At 40.3% G+C, this 21,789-nt stretch overlaps 1 protein-coding gene across 3 annotated transcripts in view; it reads right to left on the minus strand.

Moving 5' to 3' along the window:
• Positions 1–17,903, minus strand: part of DYM (dymeclin) — a 221,406-nt gene extending 203,503 nt beyond the window's left edge. The window contains exons 1-3 of one of the 3 annotated variants that reach the window (XM_067315530.1): positions 17,842–17,903; positions 15,894–15,959; positions 4,788–4,965 (exon numbers count right to left, since the gene is read on the minus strand). In XM_067315530.1, coding sequence (XP_067171631.1) covers positions 4,788–4,927 — 140 coding nt within the window. In that variant the 5' untranslated portion in view covers positions 4,928–4,965; positions 15,894–15,959; positions 17,842–17,903. Of the gene's footprint in view, positions 1–4,787; positions 4,966–5,642; positions 5,697–15,893; positions 15,960–17,841 lie in introns of those variants that run through there. The other 2 variants (XM_067315529.1, XM_067315531.1) reach the window with 2 other exon arrangements.
• Between the last annotated feature and the right edge of the window lie 3,886 nt (positions 17,904–21,789).

The following is a 21,789-nucleotide window of genomic DNA, read 5'->3' on the forward strand; positions in this document are numbered from 1 at the left end:
ACAGTCTTCATTGAAGAAAATGGTTTTATCTGCTTTTATTTTAAAGGCACCACAATATAAGAGGTTTTAGAGTGGCATGACTACTGTTTTTAAAAGAGATCAGCATGGTAAGCAGTAAGAATATTTTGCATACAAATTGTCACTAAAAACACACCTACAAAGTAGATGACACCTACCCTTAATATGGTAAGAATAAGGCCCAAACTGTAGTAGACAACCACCCTCTCCGAAAGGGGAGAAAAGAAAGAGTTTTTCCCTTTGACTAAGCAAAGCTTCTTCCCCTGACGCTGAATACAAACCAGAAGAATCAGCCCATTCAGTAAATTCATACTGTGGGAATGCCGACTTTAATGGCCTATTCAGAGGAAAGACGTCAAAGAATAAAAAGCTGCACATAATTTATTGTACCAATTTAAAAATGTACCATATTAAGGCAACATTAAAGTTGTTCGTTTTTATGTCTTTCCATTAAAGGATCATGCACACTATTCTTCAACCAGCCACTCATTAAAAACTCCAGGGAAGGAATAAAGTGGAACACTAAATATTAAGCATATGATTTTCAGCAAGTTCTGCGTTAGTTAACTCTGTTTTAAGTTTTCCATCATGAAAGTATTGTAACTAACAACATTGCTAAGGAGGAGGTTGCAACTCATGAGAGCCAAACACACTGGTCTGCCTGAATCGAGAGCAAAGACTCCAAAGCAAACCTCACAGCTCGTGTTTATAACAACAAAGTCAACCAGAAGGGTTTTGAGGGTTTGGTTTTTTTAATATTCAAACACCGTTCAGACCGATATGTCAATTGCTTGACATTTAGGAAGTGGCAGATTTAAGGGGATTTATATGATCTTAAATCAGCCCCCCCCCCCCATGAGTCCATTCTGTGTAACAAATATGGAATCATGAAGAAAAAAGTGAAATAGTGGGAGTGTGAAGTCAGACCACCAGGTACCTGCAGGCTGAAAATAGGAATTCCTCGGAAGACACTTCTATAGCCCAAGGGCATTTTACCCGCCCAGTATCCGTGACATGCTACAAACAGCTGTTAGAGCTTCTCAAAAGACAAGGTCACAACACACCTTTCACAGTGAAAAAAGCATTGGGCAACCGATAATAAAACTGCTGGTAGCTTTGCCATTTAATACCACGTATACATATATTGCTTATCTCCTACCACTCCTAAATTCTGTAAGGCTCCAGTGACTTTACCTGCCAAATACCAGAAATTTGCTCTGGCTGTTACCATCTATCACTCATGCCAGGAGAAGTTATGGACAGTGAGCGTGGATTCACCTTCAGCTCCTCATTTCTCTGATTATTAGAGGCTGATTCATCATCGAGGTTTGCAAAAACACAGACCAGGCTTACTCCTACTCCCTCACTTTCTTAATATTCCATCTTAATGCTTGCTTTGGTATTAACAAAATCAACACCATGAGATACAATGGGGCCCAGGAAAGCAGGATATTACACTTCCAGAATATAGTTCTGTTTTCACCATGTGCTTATACACATATTTTTTTGGATGGCACGTCCCTTTTCCACCCAGCTGTCTGTCGTGCCCCCAAATCACTCCTTCGTTGTACTAGCAGAATTGTTTTGTGGCGCTATGCTATGAATCACTAAGGAATTAACTTGGCTGAAAAAATAATCTTTTCTTTTTGCTAGGTTATTTTTCAGGCAGATCAGTTCCCGATGAGGTTCATAGTAGATCCCCATAAACACCTGAAGGGATACTGCAAGGGCAAGAGTATCTTACATCGTACTGCTGACAGAGACAGTAATAGAGACCCAGCAACCTTGCAGGCAGTAGTACAGATACTTGGCCAAGTTTATTCACACCTACAAACCACCTCCTGTTCTTTACAGAAAGAGATCAAGATGTTGACTGGACTGAAAAATAAGCCCAGTAAAGAAGACAGGACAAACAAACAAAGAGTACAAAGTGCAAGAAAAGGAAAGAACACAAAAATGAAGAAAAACAGAAGAGCAAAGAAAGCAACACTGTTAACAGATCACACAGATATCATGCCTTCATCTCCCTCAGTAGAACCCAGTAATTCACTGGCTCTCAAAACCCAGGCCCTGGGCTTCCGAATTTTGGAATTAAACCAGCATGGTTCCTCAGAAGGAACAATTCAGTTTGGCAACCCAAAAGATCTTGCTTTGGGAGCTGTGACCAGCAGGTACCTGGACTAATTCAGAACAGCACTTGAAGCAAAAGCACTATTCAAATATTCCTCATTAGAGACAAAGCATACACAGAACTGTGTTGAAACAACATGAACTTTACTTACATATACACTGATTCACGTTTCCCTCAAACATATCACAAGCACTTTTTCTTGTCCTGGCAGATACTGCTTCCATACTATGAGCAACGTTTTCTGAATGAGGCTGAGATACCAGTCAACTGTTGCCAAAAGGAGGCAATCTACCATGGCCTTTTCCCACGTGCTGTTGCCATTTTGTACTTCCCAGATAGTTAAACAAGCAAAAAACATGCATGTTGTTCTTTCTATGGCCTCCTCCTCTTTGCCAAACCCAGATAGTCAGAAAAGAGGGAGAAAAACTTCCTAAGAGGTTCCAGACTTTGCCTTGTAAGTGGTGGTAGATGGCTGGCTGCCTAAAGGCATTGTAGGACCCAGGAAAGGAGCACAAAGTAAATAACTACTGAATCTAACGTGGCAGATATTCATCACACCAATTAGTACAGAAGCAAATAACTTGCAAACAATCACCTACCAGACACACACTAATTTTGCAACACATTAATGGAAAAAAGTATAATTTGAAAGAAGGGGAAAAACTTAAATCCTATCTTGTTTGACAAGTGAAACTTGGCTCCTTTCCACAATAATCAAAACCTACCATCTTGCTCCTGTCAGAAGGATGACCTACACTCAAGTCTCATTATAACAAAACAGAGTTGGCATGGTATTTCATAATCTTTCAGTCTCTAAAATGAACATTGACCTCCGCTGTTCTGTTCCTGCAGGCAAGGTCAGCCAATTTAGACAATAGCTGATGAGGGTGTTCTGCAGCCAGCAGCGTTTGACCCCATCTGTCAAATGGGTCTCTCCCAGGTAGATGCAACTTAATGGGAAATTTCTGTTTCCTTCCAATTATTAAGCTGCATAGAAGATAGAACTATGCGTCTAAAAATATTTCTCTTCTAGCTGCCAGGCAAGAGCACCATCTGGTGTTCAGCTAATTAAACTTTCAACCTACATTTGGATCAGTTTTCCTTTATATATATATATATATATATATATATATATATATATATATATATATATTTTTTTTTTAAACAAATTTAGTGTACACTGGGTCTGACTCCATGAAATACACACAAAAAAGCTGCAAAGCAAGCTATGAAAGACTCATTTACTTTGGTGGGCATGGGGAACAGGGGCACAATAGAACAACTGAAAGAAACTGCTGCTTTTTGGTACATGACTATTTCCCCCTAAAAAGCCCCAATGCAATTTTACATGACTTCACAGAATATTGTCCATCTTATTAGTCATGAGTAGACTGTAAGCAAGAACTTAAAGAAAAAAGACTGCCGTTTCATCCAATGCCAAATATTCCTTTACAAGAACCCCTCCCCTTCACAATCCTGTAATTTCTTGCTACCTCCTGACTATCTCCCCATGCAGAAGCCAAAAGTGTTTCCTCCTCCTCCTCCCTCTTTAAAAAAAGATAAAGTTTAGTAAATGTCTCCAACTTGTTTACCGTAACCATTTTCTCTTCCAGTCATCTGGATTTTCAGTTACTCATAAACATATTAGTACGAGCAAAACAGACTCTTTACCTGACCTGCTCCTAATTGTTGCAAAAATAAATGTTGTTCTTGGCCTTTCAGAAGCTACTGTGCGTAGCATCTAAGACATAGTACAGAGGTAATTCGTATAACATGTAAACAATACCTCATTAGAAATTATTAAAGAGCTATTTAAAAAAAGTCAGTTAACTGAAGTCGCAAGGTCTTAAATTTTGTATTTCTGGAGATGCGCTATGGATCCTTTCAGAAATATTAATGCTGTTTCTATCTACGCTACTTGCTAGAGTGAAGAGACACGCAAGAGAAGAACCAACGTGATGAGGTTGCATTTCAGTTTAGCTATCCGTAACGTTCTATAATTTTGGTGGAAGTATTGTAGAGCTGTGGACCACACCACCACAAGAGAAAGTTTATTACCTTCAAGTCAGCACACTAATTTTAGATACTTAGAAAATAGTTTCATGTGCTGTCTCTGTGAAAAACATCTTTCAAAAGGTAAAACAGGAAAAAAATAATTAAGGCCGTACAGATGAAGAAACTCAACAGCTAACCTACAATTAACTCATGAGAGATGCTCAATGCAATAAAAGTTTGAGGTGTCAAGGCCAGAAGGTTTAGTCCTGTAACCTATCTCTACTTGAACCTGTTAGTGCGTGAAACAATAAATGTTTCAGAGGAAAGGCACAATGGAGGCTTATTCAAAACAAAAAACAAAAAAACACGCACACAAGAACACAACAGACCTACTTCTGATCTTTTCTAGTTGCCAGAAGAACAAATAGCAATTACAGCTATTAGGAGGAAGAAAGGAACCCACAGAAATGGAAGATGTGGTGGAAAGAGATTCCAAAATTAGAAACAACAGTCCATTTTACATAGGCATTTACTCCCCTGCCACCTAAAACAGGAATAAAGACAAAAAATCTTTTCTTTTTCAGACCAGTCATTTTTATAAATATATTACCAAGGTTTAACTCTTCACCAAGCATCATCTTACCTGTTTGTTGGAGTGGTAAAGCTAAAAGATAGCAGCTGATTCCAGAATGGATCATTTTCAGAGATCGGCTCTGCTCCTGACAATTTTTTTAAATACTCGTTTTCTGGAAGTTCGCTGATGCTGCTGCTATTTGCTCCCATCTTCTTTATTTGGCAAATCCTTCTCTAAATTTTCATTTCTTCAAGGGAAGAAAAAAGGGAGAGAGAAACACTTGAAGTCTTTCATACAAATAAGGAATATACAGAGTCTACTAAATTAGTGATCACTAAGGCTTTAATTCACTATCTGGAACAATTATTGAAAAGCAGAAAACCAAAGCATATAGGAAGGCATTCAAAAGACTGTCAACACATTTAGGACACCAACATCCTCATCCAAGGAAGCTAAAAGTTACTGTGCTATACTTCAGTCCTCGTCTCACTTGGGTTTTCCTAAATCTCACTCAAGAAGAATACGCTGTTGCAGTTATATCAACATCAAGGCTGTTACCAGTGGAGGAAGCTACAGGGAATTCACAATTTAAACAAGGATGTTAAGCTGACATGCCATTCAAAAATGTATTTTCCAGTTGAATATGCACAGATACCTAGGTATACAACTGCTTTTGACAAGAAACGGTCATGCAACTAAATCCCTCTGTACCGTCAACCTACGTACCACCTGCTCCTTGGAGTTTCATACCCTGCCACAATCAGCGCAGCTGTTACCACTACTGCACAGCTAACCCGAACCAAGTGAGCAAGGATGCTACAACGTACAAATGTACGTACGAACGGGCTGATCTTTGTAAAATAACACGGCTCCTTCCAGTTAACTACGTGGGGGAGGGAGGAAGGTTAAAAAATGAACACGTACAAAGACAACTGCTTTTGGAAGCAATTCCTCCAGAAGTTGGTAGAGAGACACTCTAAAAACCCCTTTAGATTATTAGTTGTGTTGTATCCGTTTTGTGTGAAGAATGAGAAGATTTTAGCTTTCCATGCTGCTTATCAGCACTTTTCACCTTTATAAACAATTTAATTAAAAAAAAAAAAAAGACCACCAAAATGCCAATAACCACGTGCCAAGAATGTGACATGTGACATCTTTCCAGGACATCAGCTTCAATAATCTTCCACCTTCTGAGAAGAAACAAGTAACTATGTAATTAAAAAAAAAGAAAGCCTTACACAATGTATTACAATGTAACCTAATTACTCATGAGCTGGCATTAGAGATTAAAAGTTAGGTGCAAGGACAGAAACAGCTATATTGGAAGATGGAAACCATTACCCAGAAGCAACTCTTAAATTAGTCCTCACAAAGATGTAATATCTGTTTCAAAGCAACTATTCAGGAATTGCTTTAACATTGACCCACTCAGCTTCTGTGACAAATGCAAAAATTGCAGCTTTTGGTTGCAAGAATGAAAAGGGCGCCGAACAAGAGGTAGAAGCTTGCGCGTTCAAAAAGAGGTGGTACTTCCCAACAACTACTTGAGCTGCAGCATGGATGCCTGCCATAGGTGCTGAAGTTTTCATGAATTCCAAGAATACACAATTTGGGGGGAGAGGGGGGAAGCACAGGACTCAGGGTACTACTTTTGAAATAGAGCTGGTGAATACTAAAGCAAAAAAAAAAAAATGCACATGATATGGGAATGCTAGATCGTCATTTAAAGATAGAAGAAGCGAGGTTGAGCTTGTACACAGATATCTCAGCTCTGCAGTTCCTGGTTTGCACATGCCCTATCACAGAAACCAGCAGCAAAGCTTTTGGCCCTGGGCCCATATTTTGACTCAAGTCCCTACCCTGAACCTTTGAATTAACATCATACATTTAAACTGCTGTTTCTTAGAGTTCAAACAGTTTAAGTCTCTCTTTGTCTGCTTCAAGTTCCCCTCCTCCACTCACACATTCGAGCTCGCACAAGGAGTGGAAAGAGGGGCTCGCTCGCTCACTCCGAGGGGCACATGTGCCCCCTACCCAAGGGAGAAGGGAAGCAACAGGGATCTGGAGCTCTGAAATCCCATTAACTTAATGTGTTCCTCCACTGAGCGACCTGCGCCAACCCTCTGATAGTGCCCTACGTCCTTAGCCCTTTCCCCTGAGGTGAGTCGCTCCACTCGCTCTTCTGTCCAAGCTATTCTGTAGTCCCAAAGCCCCCATTTCACCCACTTCTACAGAAAAGTGAGAGCGATGGGACTGCCAAAAGAATTTAAGTGTTAGTTTCTGTATTCGTAAAGCGAGTAAGACATTTCAACAAAAGTAACAGGATTAACCCTAATGCTTTAACTTACATAATTATATTCTGTACAGGATCTCCAGAATATTTCTAAGACAGGTGCTATTCTCCACTTAACACCCTAAATCATTTCCAAAGGTACTATTAAGCAGCAAGCGTCCCTTCTAGAAATAGCTGCCCTTCAGGTGAAATGATCACTAAAACAAAACATGTATCCACTTAAATTTGCAAATCACTCTTGATTTAAGATGCACTGCTGCAAAATGTATGCTGGTTAAGACGGTACAGATTCAAATCCTTAAAGAACATGAAAGGTTGGGTCAATATTTGGAACACTATCATATCATAGCTTTTTTTTTTTTTAAATCTAATCTTCACTTCCCCATGATCTTCTCTAAGCTTGATTTTTCCTAACAGAATCTGTTGTACAGCAAGACTGTTATAGTGGATCTTGGTTCCAAAGTCACCTCAGAATGAGAAGTTAAACAGATTCCCATTTCTCCCAGTTATAAGTACAACAGCCACAAGAAACACCAAACAGCAGGAAAGCCCGTTTCATTCCAGACAAGTTGGTTCCAACCACAGCAATAAATTACCAATGAAATTTGAAATTTGACTTCAAATACATCAAAAAAATGCATGGTTCATTGCAAAAAAAATTAATGTTAAACTTCTCTTAAAAAGCAATTATTCTTAATGCTTGCTCAAAAAAAATAGAAACAATTTATTACAGGTCATTTAGTTTAATACAGTACTACCACTAACAACAACATGAAAGAACACAATGTTTGTCACTTCATGATTTTAGCTATTTTTTTTTTTCTAAATAAGCTGGGAACACACCCAAAGAATCATAAGCTGGTCTACAAGTGTCATGCTTTATTAAATCTATTTAACTTCTATCTAGTCACAGAATTTGGCTCCGAGATATAGAAGAAGATGCTTCAAAGCAAATGCAAGGGAGTTTGTCTTGCACATCAGGACTTATTGCAGTCTAAAACAGTTAGAGGCTGATTAAATTCTGAATTTACTATCCCTTCTAAAAGATTTTAATATTAGTTATTAACAACATGTGCAAGAATGTAATTTTTCCTCTTCAAGTTAAAAGCCATTCTGCAATATATACACTATCTCTCCACAACTTTGTGCGTAGTGATCTTCCTCATGAGAGGAATGTGCGTGCTGGAGTTTAGAGGTGGAACAGTCTGACAGAATATCCATCCAACGGTACACCTTCAGGGGTTTTTCCTTTTTCCTTTTTAAAGATAAAAATTATGTTAAGGATTTTTATGTTCCCTCACCTTTGGTGCCCATCCAAATATATCCACAGCTCTACCCATGTCCCTTACTTTTCTCCTTTCACATATGCATAAGTATTGCTGTTATCAAAGCAGAAAAATACATGAGCTCAACCACAACAGTAACTTATAAGCATGACTCAAGGTACCATATGGGTGCATGTGAACTTGGAGAAAAACTTGTCACACTCTGTAAGCCTTCAATTTACATAATTTTAGAGATGTACTTATAGTTCCATTGAGGATTAAATCTTCTACTTCACAACTTAATTGCTGAAGCTGACCTTTTAATAATCCATCCAATAAAACCAGCTCAGAGAAAAGCAATTCCCCCTTCCAAAACTATCTTTGTCATGACTGTCTGGCTGAGGCTGCAGACAACCCGAGTTTAATTTTTTTTTTTTTAATGAATATTTTACAACTTAAGAATTTGAAACCGTCACTCATTTTTATCATGAAGTCGGAGATCTGTTGTCTATTTTAATATGGTTGTGTTAAAGACCTGACTTAAAATTATGAACCAGTGATATTATGCATTTAAAAGCCTAACAGAATTTCAATTCCCAATATAATTCCCTATATACTTTGCTTACCTTTAAAGTTTGCTGCTTTCTCAACTAAAACAAATGGACACTGTTTTCCTTTCAAGCAAAACAGACGATATCATTACAAAGATGAGAAGGTACAAGATGTAGTGCTGCTTATTCAAGTATCAGTGAAACTGCTGTACTCAGGTTTCGCTTGATTCCTATTTGCATCGAAGATGACTGTATGTTTCAGACCACACTTCACTAGTGAGACATTAAAAAGCCCCACATAATCTTAACACAAAAATTTCCATATAGTTATTACACTACTGCAATATATAAAATCCTCCATGCATCATAAGACCTGGAAGACTTAGAAGATATTTTTCAACTCCAATATTTGAATTTTCCTCTCCACACAGTATAATCAAATACTGTCTTCTTATTCATATTACAATAATATTTATGTCTCGGATCAAATGTCTTGTGGGCTAAATACCATACTCAACACTTACCTATAAAACTTATGAACTGAGATTGCATCCACAGATAGAGAAAAGTCTAAGCAAAACCAGTTACATCTGATAGATGCACATTCACATGCAGGATCAGAGCATACAGACCTTTGTCTCCCACTGAAAGCATCATGTTTAATCTCCAAAATCTGTAAAATCATCCTTTTGGATATTCTCTCATCTTAAGGCAATCTAGTCTCTCAGTATATACTCTAAAAGTTGATCACCATGCACACCAGATCCCCAAGCCTGAAACGTTTGATCCCAAGTATTTTGTGTAAAACCACATGTGAACATCCCAAAGGCTGCCAGTCTGGTACCCTGTCACTGTCTCAACGCTGTCATCACCTACTCCCAAATACAAGATGTCACCGTTCTCCACGTAACACACAAAAACATCTCAAAATGTTTCATTTCCTAGGCCCGCTAAAAGGGAGACAAACCAAAACCAGTAAATCAAATAGGTCCCAGACGATCTGAGCAAGTGCGTACGTGCACTGCTTTAACCCTCACCCTTCTGTATCTCAATTTTTCTAGGCCTGTGCCACATTTCATCAGACACATGAAGGCCTGAAGACTCTTCAGGACATAAGAGATGTTACTTCTGCTCCTCACTAAACATCCACACACACTTTGGGAGATGAAAGAAGTGTTCTGAATAAAAACTTATGTCTAAAGAAACTAGTCGGCTGCTTCCCACTCTTTCTAAAAATTGGAATCTCTGTACTGACTAACTTCAGGCCTCTGCCAGAAATACCTATGGTGTCTATACAGAACAATTTTCCAGGCAGGCACATTCAAGAGGAAAGGGAACTGGATACCATGCATAACCAAAGCTTCAGAGGCGCAGGAAACAGGACAGGCAGACGTTAGCCCACAGAAATAAACCTTGACCCTGTAAAACCAAAAAGGATTGCTTTGAATTTCAGCAGCTAAACTACACTTTCCTCTCTTATCTATATAGCTCCTAGCTGTTTTCTGCCACTTGCAGGAGGGGGGAAAAAAAAAAAAAAAAAGCTAAAAACAACTAGAACCGACAATTCAGATGCCAGGTGAGTTAGTTCTCCAAAGCACTTATTTTTGTATTTAAAAGGCAAGTGACATCAAGGTGACAAAGCTCCCTTAATAAGGATGGCTTTGCAGCTTGTCTGGCATATTAAATGCCTATTAAACTGCATTACTTGCAGAATCGTTTGGGGACAGTTTTGGTGGTATTAGCGAGGCTGAAAAACCCCAAGAAATGTGTTGTGCAACTATCTTAGCCCTGAAGTAGGTAGATGGTCACTATAGAACACAGCTTCATATATTCCATCTGATGCACAGCACTGCAGTATTTTACTAATGCAATAACATTTTCGCAGCATGAAATGTTTTATTTCTTAATGTGATTAAAACTTAACTAGTATTGATGAAATATTTACTATAAGGGCTACTATATATTCAGAATAAAAAGCAGTCATATAAATATTTTACCAAGAGATTATTAATAGACTTCATATATATTCCAAAATTAGGAACAAAGGCATCAGAATATTGTCTTTGCCAACTAAATTGGGCAAGGATCCCTGCTAGATCCTTGACTAATGTAGCAGAAATATACTGCAATGAGAATTTATGTCTCCAAAAGCAATGTTAAAAAAGCATCTTCACAACACTCTGAATTTAAGATTTTTTGCTATTTTTAATCAGAAAAAAGCACTGATTTTTTTTATTATGATGCATATTAAGGAGTCAAAATATCAGCCATGACTTAATGCCTGGTGATCATAAAATGCAATCAAACCACTGGCATGAATTCATGTTCCCATATGTATCTCAGTCACTTATAACCAAGTGGCAGGGGAGATGTCAGAATGGACTGAATGTATCCTTCATTACTACTAATCAAAAAAATAAGTATTTTGCGCAGTTTTGTAGGAAAGCTATGTAGGAAAAAGGAACGTTTCTGCTCATTTTACTGTTTCACTGTATTGATTTAGAATTTTCTTCCCATGTTGTGCAAGATACTTGGTGACTGCCCCCTTCTCCAGTTCCCTTTAGCAATGTCTCTTGTATTTGTCCCTACTAGGGAAAGTATTCAGACATGCAGCAGCACACACACACACACACACACACACAAAATAAATAAATAAATAAAAACAAAAGACAGCTCTCTGCAAAGCAGGGGGGAGACGCAAATGTTTTTTGTGGAAGAAAATGTCTGGGCTCTTTCAGAGAATCAGAGAAATTTATGGATGACCATAAAGGGTTCTATCTTTGCACCCAGAGGTGAATACCATCTTTCTTAGCTGCCTTGGCGATGGCCAAATTCTCCATTTCTCCTTCTCTGCCCACTCTTTTTCAGGCCCTATCAAGTTGACGGCTACTGTCTGCATCATGAAAGTCTCCATTTCACCTAGAGTTCTTTAACATATTGTTGCAGCAGCACAGCACAGTAACCATTCAGCAGATAAGAAAGTATGCTTTCGGTAAAGCTCAACACTTTGGGAAGGATGTACTTTAGAATAGCAGTAAGAAATACAACACAATTGTAAAGTGGTCCAGGTAATGCTTAACCATGTGAAAAATAAAGAAAAACACATCTTTAAGTTTATCTTAAGAGCTACCTAAAGATTATCGGATTTATCCACTGTTTACTCTGATGGATAAACACACCACTTTTTTTGTTCCTTTCCAGTAATTTGTTCCAGTCCCTTCCTCTGTTGTAGGAAGTGCTTGAAAAAAGCAGTACTGAAGTGATATTTGTACAGTCCTTACCAGTTTCACTGAAAGCTAAAGGGTCCTGAACAGCAATAGCAGAAGTGATTAATTTTGATAGATTTACTGAAGGCAAAGGAGGACCCTCATAGGGAAGCCAAACAGCTGCTGAAAAAACTAGCGATGATACTGCATCTTCTGCTCCAGTTCCTTTTTCACACGTGTTTTACGTGGGAGTCAGTCTTCAATGAAAGCCTAATTCTGAGGAGCCCAATCTGCTCACTTCACATCCCACCTACAAGACAGTTGTTCTGCTCACAACTGAAGGGGTTTTTCAAGACCTTCTCGGTTACGTAGCGTATTTTCAGCAGAAGAAATCAGATGCAGGTGAGCAAATCCAGACATTGAGGTCACTGACCAAACTGCTCAACGAGAGATGCTGTGAATCACCTTTGTCCTTGCCATTTAATCTTAAGGTTATCACAGACTTTGCTAATTTTTAATAAAATACTCTGAAGAGGAGGTGCCAGCAAAAAGAAAACCTAAATTCTATCAATTAGATTAAGATGTGTGGCTTATACAATTTCCCAGTGCCATCTCAGGAACTTAACACACATTTTCCTTCATTCTTCATCACAACATACAAGCACTAATCAAGAGGGCCCTTAACCCTAAGCAAGAAAAATGACAGTGTGACATTTTGAAAAAAAATAACTAAGCAGCAATTAGTAATCCTTAATTAGGCAAAGTGAACAAGACAGGAGCACATGAGCAGAATAATACATATAACCTAAAAGAACTGCTGAAAGAAATTATGACAACTGAGAGAGACATTTAGAAAAAAGATTTTTAAAGAAAATAAAGGGATTTACACAACAGAGCGAGGTGATCACAGCCAATAGCCTCTCACTTCCAGCAGGCTTTAATCCCACGCTCAAATCACTATGACTGTGAAGGAAGTTGTTTCTACTCTTATCTACTCCTCTAGCCAAATCTACTAATTTTGATCACTATGGAGACACCTGTCCATTACAGTTTCAAAATAGCTTATTCCACATCAATTACCAGTCACCTTCACTGTTAGGCTTTCCTCAGTTAGAACTACTGACTCAGAGGTAAAATACTTTGGTAAAATTGCCCTCCTCTAAAGTTACACTGGATCGAAAGACTACATAAAAATGCCATGCCTTCTTACAGTGCCAAGCCTTTGCCTCAAAAGAAAAAACATTTGATGCACAAAGTGTTGCAAAAGAATATGAAAGTGTTACACTGTGGCTCTGGACAGCAGTAAGCAAATATATGTTTCAGGCAAACGAGGCAGCTTTAAGCAGCATACCTTATACAAGTTTTCCACCATTGTTCTGAAGACCTAAAAAGCAAGTTCGTCATATTTCCGTCAATCACGTATCAGCCCTTGTATCAGCACCGTCTAGAAACCCCTTATGTGACAAGACTGATTTATATTAAGCTTATTTGTCCTCTCTCCCATCAGTCGCAATGTTTTGTTAGAAGCAAGACAGCGAGTACACGCTAAGCCTCTTGAAGGAGCTTTTGCTGACAGGGAATGAATCCCACAAACACCTTTCCGTTAATAAGCTGATGTCACTTCAATGTACTTCCGTTTAACTTTTACAGCTAAATGAGCACTTACAGATCTGAAGTATTTCTTTGCCCAATTCACACACATGCAATGAAACGTATCTCTAGTTCATTAGTATAAATTCCACAAGACGCATTAGGGATTCTTTAGTTTTGTCATTTTTTTAATGCTTCCAGCTATGCTCCCACACTATAAACATGTTACTTGCTGCTAAATCTCACTGAAGGCTCAAAAGCCTTTCAAATTTGTCATGAACTAACAAAATTCAAAGCAAAAAAAGAATATAGAGATCCCTTTTCTGACCTACATAATTCTAGTCATAACATTTTACTACGTAATTACTGCATCAAGCCTAGCAGTTTGAGGGTAGAACGACAGCATCAGTTTTAGAAATATATCCTGTCACAGCTGGAAGGGGCAGGAAGGAATCAAAAAGTTACCTCTATTCTGACTCTTACATTCACATATCCCAAGTGGAAGGCAGATTTCAAATCCAACAAGTATTTTCTGGAATACACGCAGAAATAATTTCTTCAAGCTGATTAAGAAAACACCATTAGAATGGAGGGAGCCTGTGTCAAGCTTCAAACACACCTCACACTTCTGCAAAAAACCCTGCTCCATCAGCTAAATAACCGCTATGGGTACACAGGATGTTTTTCAAAAGTTTGCAGAATTAGAAATTCAAATACTAGTTCTACTCTTCATACTGGATGGATTTTTCTTTACAGGTTTTGTTGCCCTCATCAATGAGATTCTTGATGCTTTCAGGAGAACTGTATTGGAACTATAAAATGAGAAGAACAAATAAAGCTTTAAGCAGGAATATTTATAAAACATGGAACATGGAACTCTGTGGAACATGGAGTTTAAAAAATGTGTGTGTGTGTGTATACACACACCTATATACACACATATGTAAATATATACATACATATACTATATACTTACATATATACACATATGTATGTTTCGTGTGTGTGTATATTGTTGTGTGTGTATGTGTGTGTGCGTACACATACAAAACAATAGGCATATACTAAACTGAGACCAGACCTCATAGCTAAAGAATATATCCCATATCTGCATCAGTACTAATATTACTGTTTTCATCATTTCATCTTCCAGTGGCTGGAAGGAGACTTTCCTTATCACAAATACAGCAATGGTTTTCAAAAGCACAAGTATACACCAACTACCTGATAATCTATGGCTGATTATAGGGTTGTTCAGCATCAAAATGTCTCTTCTTTTTTCTACTCAGCATAACTACCTAGAAATCAATTTACAGTAATTCATTCAGTTACTACCGTAATTAAAATGGGCTGCTGGACACAACACAAGTCATGCTAAACCTAGCACGGTTTGGTAATTCAAATTACCACTAACTTTGTACAGCTATCTCTTTACGGAAGGGATATTAACATTACAGTTGCATGTATTTAAGACTTTCTCCCTATTTCCCTCTCAAATACAAGTAAAATTTGTTTAATAACAAAAGTGTTGTTTCAAAAAGAAAAATTCAACTCCTTTTTAATCTTGAGAAAGATGCTTAGATGTTCATTAACAGGTCTGTGTTGTTTTTTTAAACCCTGATATCTTTTGATATATCTCAAAGGTTATACAACTATTTTGGCATCCATTCTCTTCCCGCAATTGGGAATTATGCAGTCTTTACAACAGAGCTATTTGTCTCAGTTTTAAATGTTTCCCACAGCTAGAAATTTATCTACAGCATTAAAAAAAAAAGGGCATGCTGCACAGAAGGCCAAACGTGTTTTGTACATATACATAATCTGGTATTATACTACACATCATTATTTATACCACCTGTCTCCAGGGTCTATTGTAAATGAAACTATACTCGTCAGACTCTAATTACTATAAGGTACAACAGACTTCCCATTTTAGAGACTATACTTTGAAGAATTATCACAATCATCTTCCTCCACCCTCTTTGACAACAGTTCATTAGCCACCAAACAGGATTTCTTACTCTACATATCTTCTTCAAACAAAAGGACAAGGCTTCTTATACTTATGAGGCTTAACAAACTTGCAAGCCCAACTGTCAGTCATTAGTGTGCTAAAAACATGCTGAGTTTTTTTCCTACTCACCTGAAAAAATAACCAGGGGCATCAAAACCATCTAAGTTTAGCGTTAATTTGCTATAGTTTTCTAACAAACTAATCACAAAACACTGAGCACAGGACTGGAAGAAAAGGACGGAGCTGATGCACTCACTGCATTAGCCACGTGAGGATGCGGTGCAGAATCTAACTCCCCAAGGCTGTCCGCGTGCTTCTCCTCCTGGAAGCAGCAGCAATGCAAAAGAAAACACAGAGTAGAGAATGAGGCCTTCTTAAGAAGAGTTCCTTCTAATTTAAGGCACAATGAGGATTTTTAAGGTACCCCAACAGGATGAGACTTCACTGATTTTAAATTGGAGCCTGATAAAATTAGGGATTGCATAACATGATGTCCACACATTAGGAAGCCTGGACCCAATGACCCAGGAGGTTCTTGCCATACCCATGTACTTAAAAAGTGCCCGATGTAGGAAATATTAACAATCTACTTATTCCTAACAATACCTCAAATAATTAATACTATGGCCCAGCATGTTATCCTTCATTACACACAATGAAAGAAAATCAGATTACAGTCCCAAGAACTCACTACACTCAGCACAAAAGATTAAAATAAATAAACAAACAAACAGAACTTGGCCTGAAAAGTATGCAAGATGAAAAATGATGTCCATTAAGGTAGGATTTAAGTTATCTTTTAAACCAAACTATCTCCCAGCCTTGTTGACTATTACCATTCAGAAGTTCGAAACCCAAAGGGTGAAAGCGACTCGTGAATACAGGTGACAGTGATCAGACTGGCTACGCTGCAGGAGCTGCGCTGCTTTGAGCTCATCGAGCACTATGAACCACCTCTGCTTCCCAAAGGCAAAAAGGATAACGTGCAACTCTTGGCCTTTTGATTAATAAGAAGCACCATTAAAAGTAAAAAATAAGTTACGTGCTTATGAACCTCTCTCTCTTATTCTGGTTTCAACTGCATATAAAAGGGCAGTAGGTGCAACTCTGTGCCCTGGGAAGTCTCCCTCGTGACTCCGATAAGGTGCATCCAGAGAAATCTCCTAGACACTATTCTCATGGCAACTGATGACAGAAGATCCTCACAACACAAGGCCCAGCTTACACGCTTCAATACATCCACACCACAGCTATCAACGCACTTAAAGCCCCAGTTTCCCCCCCAAGTTCATGGTGGGGCCTGGAAACCGGCCCCCTGGGGAGAGGGTAGACTAACAAAAACGACTGAATTTACGGCAGCCTGGGGAACTCTCCACCGCGGCAGTGCTGAGACAAACCGCAGCACATCTCCCTTTCCCCCGTAACTGGGGGGGCTCGGATCACCCAACAGCCCGGCGCCGTGAGCGGCCGCTAGGAAAACACAGCGATCAGAAAACCGAAGTTGGAAGAGCGCGATCAGCGCCCAGGCACAGCAAACCGCGCAGCATCGCGGTAGCCTGGCAGCTTCCCTGCACTCCCTCCTCTATTAAAATAAAATAAAATAAAATAAATAAATAAAATAAATAAAATAAATAAAATAAATAAAATGCAGCTATGCTCCAGCAGGCAGAGGCGGCTGCCCCGTTTCACCGGCGGCCACCTCGGCCTACCCGCGCTTCGGCAAACCGCTCGCCACCGGGGAGCAACGAGCCGCCCCGGCCCGGCCCGGCCCGGCGGGGCTGGCACGGGGAAGGGAGATTCCCAGGGAAAGAGGGCATTTCTGGGAGATTCCCAGGGAAACAGGGCGCTTAGGCGCGCCGAGCGGCCGCGCTGCGAGGCCCCGACCGCAGGCAGCAGCGCCCCGCCGGCGCCTGGCCGCCGCTCGGTGCTCGGCGCTGCGGCCGGCCGGGCCCCGCCGGCCCCCCGGCGCGAACAATACCTCCGCGGCGCTGCGAGGGGGCCCGCTCGCCGCTGTGCCGCCGCCCGCGACGCGACCCGGCCCGGCGCGGTGCGGTGCGGAGCTCCCGCGGGGCGGAGCGGCCCGCTCCAACCGCCGCGCCGCGCAGCGCCGCGCTCCCCTCACGCACCGGGACCCCGGGGGGGGAGGGGAAGGGAAAGGAGGGGGGCGCTGCCCAACGGCCCCCGCCCCGCGCACGCGCACCCACCGCTCCCGGCCGCCTCCATCTTTCCACGTCCCCAACGAGCGGCAGCGGCCCGCGCCGGCAGGGGGGCGGGGCGCGCTGATGGCCACGCCCCCTCCTCCCGGCGGCGGCGCGGGGCACGCCGGGAAGTGTAGTCCCCCGCCGCCGCCCTCAAGGAGCCGCCGCAGGCAGCGCGGGGCCTTTGCGGGTGAGAAGGTTTTGGGGCGGTTAATGCCGAAAAGGGGCCGGCGCCGGCCGGGCAGGGAGGCAGGATTTATCCGCTGCGATTTGTGGTCATGCAGTGCTTGGCCTGGCTGCTAGCACGCTGAAAGCGGTGCGTGGCGATCAGCAAGAGCGCCTACAAAAGAGGTGGGACTGCATGCACAAAAAAAGTAAGACGGAATTGAAAATCAGTCCTCGCACTGCCTCAAAATACACGTATTGCTGCTACATCTGTCTACATGCAAAATATATCTATTCACGACATTTCAAATAATTCATGTCTCGGGCAAGACGATGAAAGGAAAGAAAGATAAGGCGGTATGATCTAAAAAACATTTCCAAAGATAAGGGAATCACATTAGCAAACACGGTCTTTAGAGCGTTTCGATTAAACTGTTGCAGTCAGACTCGCTGAAAAGCAAAGGCAATGACAGGCTGCAAAAACCAAAATACGATTTGGTTACGCGAGCATGTTCTAATAATCAGAAACTGCAAAAGGAAGATCATCCCTCCATTCGGGTATTAGGCAGTTTAATGAAACAGAATTAGTTGGTCTTAAAGGCAGATGTAGTTAATCTAAGTGTAAATTAGATTTCTGTTCATTTCCTTTACCTGCAGTCTCCGAAAATATTGTTTGCGTAGCAATAACTTCCTGAACTGCTCAGAAATCAGGAGTGAATGACTTGAAGGGCTGAATCTCGGCACTGTGCCCAAAGACCCCCGGAAGGCTGAAGCACCATTGCTACATTTCGATAATATTGTATCACTGTCATTAGACTGGCTTTGTGGATAGAGTGTAATTATGTGTTCTGTAAACATATCTGAATAAAGATCATTTTGCAGCCAATTCATTGCTCGCTTAGACATCCTGAGAGGCTGATCATGCTCCATACAAAGTGCCAAAATTTCCATTGTTTGTAGAATCAGAATCAGGCCCATAGAAAATATTTAACTGACAACATAAACCTTTATGAACTTTTATGAAAACCTTTGCACATATTCGAAGTATTTTAAAAGGTGGATTTCAATTAAGTTTATAATAAGCCTTTGGCATCTAACTACCCGTGCAAACCAACACATGAGCAGTACTAAGTTGTAGAGCTTCCCATAAATGGAAAATGTTTGACTTGCACGTTGATTTTCTGATTCTTCCTCAACAGTATTTAAATTAGCCCAGGTAGCTTTAGCATTGGAAATCTTAGGACTAAGTCTGCAAAAGTACTTTGGTGCCTGAAGATGTCTACTCTGCAGTTTTCTAAAAGTCTTCAGCATAAACTAAGCTACTACCTTGCTCTACTTAATACTGGTAAATGTCCACTTAAAATATTTAGGTGTCTAAATCCTTTCATAAATCTAGCTTCTAGTGAAAAACAAACACTAAGTAATTCTCTCACTTAAATCCCGTATTTCTATTTCCTTTAGATATTTTGTTCTCTCATGTGGAAATTGCCAGTTTTTCTTCATTTTCTTAAGCAGGAATCTGTGCAGTTCTGTGCACCCCAACGGATGATCTCCTGCACCCTGCCCAGGCTCAGGCAGTAGAAACAGGCACTTGTTGCTTTCATCTGTTTTTTAAATTATTTTTTGCCTATCTGTTCGCAACACAGGTACTGGAACGGAATAGAAGCAACACAAATCTCCTGCCAGGACTTCAAGTGAAGTGCCTTACTCAGGAAAGTTTTATGACAAACATTAATGTGAGTAATCTACAACTGCAGCTAGTGAAAGTAGTGAAACACCACTCCGGAAAGCACAGGCAGTGTAGTTTTACAACCAAAACAACATATTTGCATGATCCGGCTGTTTCGCTTTCTGCAGTCATTTCAGTAGGTCTGGTGTTTAAATATGGTGCTGGTACACAGCCAGAAGTCTAGTTCAGACTGCAATGAGATCTACTATATGATTTCTTTCCCAAGTTACTGATGCATTTGCTTGAATAATAATATTCTAAATAACTCTAATTCTATACAATTTATAAATCAACTGCTTACATTTACTTTATTTGTGAATGACTGAAAATAAGTTAAATGAAGCAGGCAAAGGCCATTTTGAAGTGCAGAAATAGCAGCAATTTGCTGGTGCTCCTTCTGGAGGCTTACTGGAGAGGGGAGCCCATGGCTGCTGGCAGGCTGTCCGCACGTCAGCCGTCTCCAGCTAGCCATCACCACCCAGCAATATTGTTATGCCATCCGAGGAAGCCAAATATTAAGCCTTTTCTTGCCACATGTGTAGAGCAAGCAACCGGTGTTTTCAACCGGCTGTTTCACCTCAGAATGTCATTTCAGGGGAGGGAAAAAAAAAAAAGCATTCACGAATTAGGGAACAAGACATCTCAGGATAGAGCCCCTTACTGCAAGATGTTAAAGCCCAAGCACAGCTCTTGCTCTATCCTTTACGTCAAGTTCATGGCTGTTAGAGGTGAGTATCTTACTCCAAAGCTTTGGCCCATTTATGAAATGCCCAGACATTTCAAAACAAGAGTTAAGGTTACCTGCTCCAGCACAGGAAGCACAGCAGAAGGGACTATTTTTTCAACAGTGCTTAAAGCATAAGAAAACATATTTATGCTCAGCTGCACAACTGTGATGAATCTTCATTTCTGTACCCATTCAAAAGACTATGCCTGGCCCTGCCCTCCCTTCTTAGTGTATGACCTCAATTCTGCAGGGGGACTTTCTCAGCCTTTTTACTGCTCGTTCATTACAAAGAAAAAAGTGATTTCAGACCCTCAAAAGTTCTTGGCTTTCAGACTGAGAGCAAGAACTTTGAAACTAGAGGTAGGATAGGAATTTATTGTTTGGGAAGGGACAGGGAGTTGACTGGTTTAGAAAACCCCAATCCATCACAGGGAAGATTGCATCCACCTTTTACCAGTTCTGATGAATAGGGTGTGATCCATTGCAACAATCTTGGGTGAAACATCCAAAAATAGGGAGGATACAAACAACAGGAAAACAGTGTAACTTCTTCCTTCCCTACCCCCCATTTCCAATCCACTCTTTTCTACTATACAACACTTGTGAGAAGTTACAGGAACACACACTTAGTTTGCTGATCTTTCATTGCACGAATTATATATCATGTGGGCATGCTCAGAATAACAAAACCAGGTTTTATTATCACAAACAGTACTTCACCAGTCTAGGAGAAAGCTACATCTGTGGTATATTGATCAGATGGGGCCTTATGATGATGCAAAAGCTGGTTAAACAGGAATGCAAAATTCACTCCCCAATAGACTGACTCACTAAGGGAGAGGAAGGAGTGTTAGGCAACATCTTACAAGAAGTTTTCTGTAATTCAACTCATTACAAGAGTAACAGAGAAACAATGGTCCAATATCCACCTCTAAACATTGCATACCAATTCACATGAGACCTGGGGGAAAAAAAAAAAGGATAATGGTAGGAAACGATACAACACCTCGCCAGAGGCACCAGGCGGGCATCAAGCCAAATATTAAGATATTTCTCTAGCAGGAGAAAGCAGGCTTGCAAGAAAGACTGGACCTCAGCAAGAGTTCAAGGGCTGCAAGGTGTCTCTTGTCACTCTGATGAGCAACATTTTAATGCGGAAAGGGACTGTGAATTAACCCAAACATTTATCAGCCTATCCTGCTATCAGCTTCATCATAATACCCTCTAGATGCTATCCATGAAACACCTATATACATACATATATACACACACACAGAGTAAGGTATACCCATAGGACTACTGAGAAAGTGATAAATCCTTAATAGCAATCCAA

This window comes from Apteryx mantelli, chromosome Z (assembly GCF_036417845.1).
Source record: "Apteryx mantelli isolate bAptMan1 chromosome Z, bAptMan1.hap1, whole genome shotgun sequence".
Lineage (NCBI taxonomy): Eukaryota > Metazoa > Chordata > Aves > Apterygiformes > Apterygidae > Apteryx > Apteryx mantelli.